This window comes from Amborella trichopoda, chromosome 13 (genome assembly GCF_054954075.1).
Source record: "Amborella trichopoda isolate Santa Cruz 75 chromosome 13, AtrichopodaSantaCruz75HAP2 v2.0, whole genome shotgun sequence".
Taxonomy (NCBI): Eukaryota; Viridiplantae; Streptophyta; class Magnoliopsida; order Amborellales; family Amborellaceae; genus Amborella; species Amborella trichopoda.
In genome coordinates, this window is record NC_142348.1 from 39573858 (window position 1) to 39582937 (window position 9080).

General features: G+C 32.3%; 1 protein-coding gene across 1 annotated transcript; it reads left to right on the top strand.

Moving 5' to 3' along the window:
- The first annotated feature begins 4821 nt into the window (after positions 1–4821).
- LOC18446437 (mediator of RNA polymerase II transcription subunit 9) lies at positions 4822–9080 on the top strand. Its single transcript, XM_011629579.3, has 5 exons — positions 4822–5200; positions 5433–5495; positions 7552–7632; positions 8597–8655; positions 8743–9080. The coding sequence occupies exons 1-5, from the start codon at positions 5093–5095 to the stop codon at positions 8804–8806; spliced, it is 375 nt and encodes a 124-aa protein (XP_011627881.1). The 5' UTR covers positions 4822–5092; the 3' UTR covers positions 8807–9080.

The following is a 9080-nucleotide window of genomic DNA, read 5'->3' on the forward strand; positions in this document are numbered from 1 at the left end:
AGTGATTAGTAACTGGGATCCTTTGTTTCTTGTACAATTAGCACCTGGTAACTCATATGATAGTACAAGTGTTATTTTGTGTGTCCCTACCATAGTGAGCAAGTCGAGGACAATCAATACACACAGGATCACCGTAAAATCGAAAATAAATTATTTTTATTTTAAAAAGTTCGATGAAAAATCGGATAAAAAATAGAGATTACCAAAAATACTTGGTATAAAAACGTCGCTAATATATTAGGCTCAAAAAATTAGATAATTTTATAATACTAAAAATTTTAAAATTTTTAAATTCTAAAAAACTGAAATTTATGTCAAAGCCATCAATAACTAATTCATCCATAAAAACTTTAAACTAATACAATTAAGTCCATTAAGTTAGATGTCTTATAATTCTCATCCAATCATCCAATATTAAATATATAATTGACTAATATATACAAAAAAAAATGTATCATATAAAATCTACTCATTAAATACTTTAAGAAACATCACACCTACTTATTACATACCAAAAACAAATATATTATATAAATTTATTCAGTAAATACTTTAAATATGGTATGGTAACAAATATACATTATAATTTATTCATTAAATACTTAAACATCACACCTACATGATTTTTGTTTTCTCGTTACAGTGATTTAGCTATGGGATGGTGACCATGGTCACTCCATAACTAGGGTTAAAGTTTTATAAATTTATTTAATTGAAAAGAGGCTAGTAGAAATTTGGGTTTCACATATCAGTGTTTACGGTTTTGAGAGAGGAAGAAGGAAGAGAGAAAATAGGGATGAGCTCATAGCCATTAAGGTTTATAGAGAGAAAAAGGATGAAGGAAGAAATCATAGGCTTTACAAATTCTACGGGAAGAGGCACTACCTGAGAGAGAAAAAGAAAATGGGATGCTGATTTGGGATAGTTTGTAACGGGTTTTTTTTTCGGATGTCGTTTGAGAGAAAGCCCTAATTGTCCTAATTGATTTTTAGAAAGAAAAAAAGAATAGGGTTTTCAAGTTCTTGGCAAACAACAAGCAGAGATGAAGTATTATATTTGGGGAACTAATTCTATAGGTAAAATTGCTTGCTCATATAAGTTCACAGTTTATTTATCTTTGTTATCACATAATAAAAAACAAAATGTTGATTGCTTGGTTTGGTAGTCAAATTCTCTGCTTCTCATTCATCAGTAAAAGACTATGTTTTGAGCTCTAATTTGTGCCATAAAGAGTCTTTTCATAAAAACAATTATCACATAAATCTGCATGTATATTATTTTATTTACACAATGATTTATTTTACAAAATGATTTGCTATAAAAAGTAGTTCATTTACATAATGATTTTCCATAATAGCAATTGAAATCTGCATCTATTTGTTTAAGTTTTTTAAAACAAAGGGAAAAAAAAATTCAATTTGCAACAGTGGCTTTGAAGAATGAAGATAAAAATTTCTATTTTTGGTTTTTTTAAAAATAATATTTTTTTTTTTCAAAAGCATGAAAGGAGCAATGGCTGCAATACACAAATAGGCAAAAAAAACTTTCTTTCAAAAAAAAAATTATAGGTACAAAAAGATATGATTTTTTTGCCAGATTTAAATCATATTGTGAAAAATAGCGTTTTAAATATTTTTATGAAATCTACGTGATTTTTTGTTGACCTTTTCAGTGATTTTTAAAAAAAAATTACCGATTAAACGGCGATTTGCTAACTATGGTCCCTACATTTATAAGCAAAATTTTGTATAAAGTCGAGGTTCTAAATGATCAAATTAAGGTGCATCTAAAAAAAATTAACTAGAAGAGGCAATTTTGCCACAAATTCATTATCTCGACCTCGAGATTTATTGATGTGAAAAAAATGGATTTGATATATGGGAAATAATGATATTGTAATGCATTATTTGGGTTGTAAATTTTCAATATTGTTAAGTGTTTATAGGGTTGTTCGATCTATACTATTTTTGAAGTTTTTATAATTAGCGATATAAATAAATTTTCAGGCCATCACAAAGTCTTTTAATACGGGTCCGAGGCTCTAAGAAATTATAGTAAGGAGCACCTTTATATAATACCAAAAGGTCAGTCTGATGTTTCAAACATTGGACTGCTCTCAGTTAACACTAATTCCTCTACTGAACCTAGTTCGATTTTCAGTAAGTACCGCTATCGATGCAACTACTAAGGGTCATCCAATATTTTAAACACCAGATTGCTCTCTGTTAACATTGTTTCTTGTAGAGGAGTCAACCCCATTTTTGGCAAATTAGACTGCCTTTCGTAAAGCCACCACATTTAACTTTCATTGGTTTGATGTTTTAAATATTGAACTGCTCTTTGTTAGCCTCTTCTTGTAGAGAAGTTGGCCAGACCGTCTTCTGTAAAGCCACGAAGCATAACCTTGTGTGGAGCAGCTGGTCTGATGTTATGGCCTTCTGTAAAGCCACAACAAGTGAATGTGATGAGTCTTATATTTTAAACATCAGTTCGATACTTTAAATATCAGACCACTTTTTGTACAACCATGACATGTAATTGTCTATCATTGTGCATAACTGATAACAATTCGATGCTTGAAACATCAAACCACCTTCTTATTTATCAAGGCTCAATATTCTAATTCCTTAGCGGGTCAGATTCAAAGCAAAAGCTAGATTTGGTCGAAAACTACTAAAAACCAAATGTTTGACCAAACTTGAATGGTCAGACCGGCCAATTTTAAGTAGTTCAATTAATTAAATGAAGTTGGATAATTTTTTTAAGGGTGTGGTTTGTATAGAGTCGCTCTAAACAATCAAAGTAAAGCACACCTTTAAATAGTGTCGAGAGGTTTCACAATTGAAAATCTTTGTGATAGCCTTATAATATATTTTCATCTCTAATTATAAAATTTCAAGTTTAAAAAATAATGCAAATCGAACAGATCTATGAAAACCTTGATAATTGATGGTCTAAAAAATGCATCACAAGATGTACTATTTCCAAAACTTGAAATCCATTGTTTTCTCATGTCCATGCATTGTGCTGTCAACGTGATAAATTTGAGGACATTTGGGCATCAAACACAACCTCTTCTAGTGAAATTTTTGAGGTGCACTCTAATTTGATTGTTTAGAGCTTCACACTTATATAATTTTTTTAAAAAACATTTTATATTTTTAAACAAGTCTATCTTCTTTTTTTCTTTTTTTTAATCTAAAATCAGGTCCAAACGATTCAACTAGTAGCCAACCTGGCTTTTACTGGACCAAACCCGTCATCGTCTCAATTATTGGTAACATTGCTAGAAACCCATAATTGGCAGTCCTATGCATACTTGAAAATGAACAATCCAAATAATATGTTGTATGATACAATACTTCTATGGCTCAATAATCTTTTTTTTTTTTAGATCCATGATTGTTGAGGATTGGATCATCAATTACAAGGTTTTTTCTAATGCCAGATGAACTTTCCCGTCAAGATTTAAGCTGTAGTTTTGGTATGCGTTTCATCTTTAGTTTTCTTTTCTATCATTTTAAAATTTTCTAATGAATTATTTCTATGATATTTGGATTAACTTTTTAGTATATGTTTCTTCCACTTTTAGGTTGGTATTGATGCCTATAATGAGGTAAGCTTTTAGGTCTATAAATTTTTTTTATATATATTGTTGTAAATTATCCAATATTCATTTGGTTCCATTGTTGATAGCTTTACTACTTTTCAATAAATGGGGCTATTTGTTTCTATGTTTTGGTATTTGTTAAGGGATTGTATACAATGAGATCATTTACTATTGTTACAAGGAAGACACAATTACTTACAACTATCCAATGTGAAATTTGATAATTAGGAGGGGTCACAAAGTTCGAAAAAATTTCTTTCGAAGTTTGAGCTTGATCAATGGAATAAATGCAACCATCTAATTTCACATCCAATGATTAAAAATAATTGTGATTACTTTATACCAAAACTAAATGATCTCATTATATACTTTTCCTTTTGTTAATAGCATTTTGCCTTTTCATTTATGATGTGGATCAAATGGGGGACTAACATGCTTTATAGGGCTACTATCTTCTATGATGGTCCTAGAAAGAGTTTCAATAGATTTTTCCCAAATGTTTTCTGAATATTGTATCCATTTTTATTTTGATTTATTCACATCTTTTATTTTTATTGCGAGTTGTAAAAAATCCTTTGATTTTTTTATGAGATATTTAATTGTTTTATTTTAGGGATAATTATGATGGATGAATACGTACTTTTTTGCTTGTGACGTTTTTGGATATTTTTGTTTTGAAAAAAATTATTATATTGGTATTTGATATATGGAATCTTTAGGCAAGTGATTATAATATATGCACTTTTCAAAACTTTATTGCATTTCATAATTTTTCTATAGTATATACCTATCCCTAAGTAGCCACATCTTTTACATGTCTCCACTCTTGACTTGGAATCACATATCACTTGATTACACCATGATGGACTTTGGATTAATATGCTTTAGTTGTGAATATATTGTAATAAGCCTATTTTCTTTTTGCTATAAAAGCATTTGAAGCATCTCTCTACATAACTTCCAATAAATAATGAACTTGTGAGACCAAACAAATAATAACTTCCAATAAATAATGAACTTGTGAGACCAAACAAATAATAACTTCCAATAAATAATGAACTTGTGAGACCAAACAAATAATAACTTCCAATAAATAATGAACTTGTGAGACCAAACAAATAATGAACTTGTGAGACCAAAATAAAGAATAAAGAAAGAAAACAATGAACTTGTGAGACCAAAATAAAGAATAAAGAAAGAAAACAATGAACTTGTGAGACCAAAATAAAAAAAAAAGAAAGTCTCAGAGAATTTTGCAGAGTTACCTCCCTCTATGGAACTTTGGATTTAAGGTTCGAACTTCGAATTTGAATTGCTGACGCGAAGTTTTTTCCTGATCCGTCCATCAATGGAGTGTACGATGATGATACACTCTTACGTCCATAGATTTGTATATAGTCGTAAGGAGCACCAACTACTTTGCAGGTTCGTTTTTATTGACTGCATCTAAACAAAATCATAGAGGTTGCTCTCTAACACACCATGGATCATCAAAGCCGAGGAGGGTCATGGAACTTGGTGCCAAGCGCCTCTCAAACCGATGAACAACAACGCTTTCATTCCTTGCCTTCTCAGTTCCACCTTTTACCTGTAATTCTTTTACTGGAAGTTAGAGATTTTTGGCATGGGAAAATTAGGGTTTTTCTCTCCTAGCTTTGTTTATGTGAATGGAAATTAGTTGCAGGATTCTACGTCCTCCTTTTATTTCCTCTTTGTTGTAATTAAAGTTACTTTTTTCATGTCTTTGTGATCTTTTTTGAAAGTTCATAAATGACCCTCTATTGGCAATAGGGTTTTGATGTGCGTATCTTCTTTGTTTCAGATTATTGAAAACTTAGCTGATGCAATAGAAGGTGGAACACGTGATCAACACTCTGATGCTCTGGTTTGTAATAAGTTTCAGCTTTTTGTTGTCTTTTATTCTTTGTTATTCGATTTTTCAAGTTATTTGCAGTCTTTATAGCACAATGTATGAATAAGAAGGGAAGATTTTAGACGATTGAGTACCTTTTTTATTATTTACTATTTAATTTTTATTAGTTCTTGCTGGTCGAGGATATTCATCGTGTCTTAGAAAGTCTCTATTTATTTTTTGTTATTGACAACTGCGCTGCCCTGTGCATTGAACAGCCACAATAATGTAATCATGAGTGGATGGTTTCCTATTTTCTACAAAAGTTTAATGAAGGTATAGTAGAGTAGGGGAATGGATACAGAGTGAGATCCTAAAACTTGTGAGTTGCAGAAAAATAATGGTAAATCCATCAAAATGGAAGGTAGAAGGAGTAGTGGCTCACAAAAGAGAACAAAGAAACCCTAGAATGTGACATACAGCTGCTGCGGTATGTTCACAGAACAAATCACTTAATTGGATAAATTAGTATCACACTTACATGTCTAGTGCTTTCAGAGCATCAACCATGGCTACGTCACATTCTTCTTGAACGGTGCCTAAAACTCGTACCTTGTACGATTATGCAATTCCAGAAAAAAGTCCATACTCCATTGGGTTTCCACTTGGAATCTTAGCAGTCTAATTGGTCTCAAATCATTTATATTTTTTCTTATGGAACTCAGCAGTGTTTGAATTGTAATTCACCAATAATTTTTACTTTGGTTTTAAATAAGGGTTATTACTATCAATTCTAATGTTTCTTAAAAATAGCTTTATTTTTTTTGTCAACTATGTCAGAGAGAATTTCAAGGGGCGAGATTTTAGGAACACGTATATGAGAATTGTGAGAAAGAGAGACCATTAGAGAAATTTTAATAATATTGTTATTGGATTTAGATATAAAATCTAAGATATTTTTTAAGGAGAAAGAGTTTATGAGAGATTGAGTTAGATGGAGATTTTAGGAAAATTGTCGGGAAAAAGTTCTCATGGAAAGAAATTCAAATTCTTCCTTAAACGAATTTTAACAGGTTAATAAGAACAAAGATGTTAAACTTTAAGGGTTTCAGTAATTACTGTGAAACTAATTATGCAAAGGAAGTTAGCTTTCACATCTTCCGACTGTACTTGGGTGCTTTCGTTTTTTGTTCCCTTTGTTGATCAGTAAGGGACGGTTTGTTTGATAACAAAATTTTGACAATAGTATTTTTTTCTTTTCGATTTACATTTGACCAAATGGCAATTTGGTCAATTGGCATTTGCTCTTTATGGGTGTTTGATTGTTGCAATTTTTATAAATTATCATATTGTAGTGTGATGGTGGTGGTTGTTTCGGTGAAGCTAGTGGAGTGGTGGTGATGTTGGTGCTGTGGAGGCGAGTAGGTGGTGGTGTGTATGCAGTGGTGGTAGTCGCAGCTATGCAGTTGTGGTGGTGCTAAGTGGTGATGGTGGTGGAGTGGGTGGCTAGGTGGCGGAGTTGGTGGTGGAATAGTGGTGGCTAGGTGGTGGGGCGCGCACGAGAGAGAGAGAGAGAGAGAGAGAGAGAGAGAGAGAGAGAGAGAGAGAGAGAATGTTTTTCCAAACAACTTGGTTGGTTTTGCAAAAGTTGCATTTGGAAGCCCAATTGCTGTTGGGAATCAATTCATATTTGCAAATCAAACCTCTTGTTTAGTTAAAATTGTTCAGGAGAAATTTTCAAATGGGCCCAAATTGCAACTTGTTCAGAACTCAATAATGGTCAAATTTGGTTCACAAAAACATTTTCACATGAAAAAATTCTCTCATGTGGTCAAGTGTGGGAATATTTTCATATCAATTGTTCTTAGTTCATCTTTTCACACCAATTGGCAACTAATTGATGTAAAAATATCCCACACTTGACCACATGAGAGATTTTTTCCATGTGAAAATGTGTGAACCAAACATGTAAGTGAACTTGATTCTGTGCTGACTGTTTTGAATTGTATAAATTCTTGTAATATTTTAAGAATTATTGAGTTTATTTTCCCACTATGATCTCATAATTGACATTTCCATTTTCATACAGGTTAGTGAGCTTAGTACCCAGTTCGATAAGTGCCAGCAACTTCTAAACTCCATAGCAGCATCTGTAAATGCTAAAGCCATGGTATGAACTGTTCATTTAGTGTTGTATATGGAGAGCACATTTCAAAGAATCACAAATATCTTTTGTTTAGAAGCATATTGCTAAACTTACTTTGTCCTTGTAAGTTGTTAAGCTGACAATAAATGTTTAGCTTTGAAACATGTCAAATTCTATGTATTAACATTATATGTGTATGCGTATGTGCATTACTTGTGGAGATGTTGTGAACTCATCTTGCCTTTTTTGGCCTACCACATGAAATGCGGGTATATTGCATGAATTAGAGTTTATGAGGTTAAAAATGGCTACTTGGCAGCTATCTAAACTTCTACTTGGGCATGTGTTACCAACCAGCTATTATTGCCCTATCTGCTGGAGCCTCTAGGTGACCTGTAATGTTTGGAAATAAGAGGAATGTGAAAGGGTTAATATATGGTGATAATGGGATATGTCGAAACTCTCGACTTTATTGCTCTCTTGGATGTGAAATTTGCAATGCCAGTAAATTGTTGACTGATCCTGTAGCGCAGTGTCTTAATATATGGTGATAATGGGATATGTTGAAACTCTTGATTTTATTGCTCTCTTGGATGTGAAATTTGCAATGCCAGAAAATTGTTGACTGATCCTGTAGTGCAGTTTCTTAAGCGTTTTTCCTACTGCATCACATATTATACTTCAAGATCATACACATAGGTTAGCTCTTTAAATCTTTTATCAGCACGTATTACTATATCTATGAAATTGTGTTTGTATCTTAAGTACACTCGCTTCTTTGAAATTCCTCCCATTCTTTTAATTAACAAAAAGACAATAAACCACTGAAACTTTTAAAATCCCATGCCATTGGCAATAAATGTATTGGGGTTACAATTTAGACTAGTATACTCCATAAGTTTGGAGGCAAAAAGAACACTTGTCACTCTTTTGTGATCTGTATTGGTATGCCCACGTAAACTGCTGATGCACCTGCTGCTTCTTTCAGACAGTAGAAGGCCAAAAGTGTAAACTAGAGGAGTATGAGAGGATGCTAAACCAGCGAAGGTTTGTATAGTTGTGCTGTGGTTCTCTAGGGCTTATTGATTTTGCGATAAATAATAACTTGTTCATTTTTTTATATCTTTTGGTCAGAGATCTTATTGCTGAGTATAGATGCTCTGTTGAAGAGTTCACCAAGTCAGGTTGCAACAGATAGTATATGTAACTCATATGAATATTTTATCTTTTCCTTTACTCACACTGAGAGACACGGTTGTTTCCCTTCTGAGTGATCTCGGGAGTTTATTTTGTACTCTATTGGGGAAAAAAGTTGGGCCTTTTATTATTCATTCACTCATACTGCTCGGTATAGAAGGAGTAGGATATCCTTATAGGAGTTTCTTAAACTTTTTTATGTTGTGTGAGCTTTGTTAGTAGAATTGGGAATGTTGTAAAAATTTTTTGGGAAAGGTTAATTGCAATTACTCTCC

What these genes read in the sequence shown, in the direction of transcription:
- LOC18446437 (XM_011629579.3), top strand. Translation starts at nt 5,093, where the DNA reads ATGGATCATCAAAGCCGAGGAGGGTCATGGAACTTGGTGCCAAGCGCC. An exon ending in ATCAACACTCTGATGCTCTG is followed by an intron (nt 5,496 to 7,551) that starts GTTTGTAATAAG and finishes ATTTTCATACAG; the next exon opens with GTTAGTGAGCTTAGTACCCA. An exon ending in CTGTAAATGCTAAAGCCATG is followed by an intron (nt 7,633 to 8,596) that starts GTATGAACTGTT and finishes TGCTTCTTTCAG; the next exon opens with ACAGTAGAAGGCCAAAAGTG.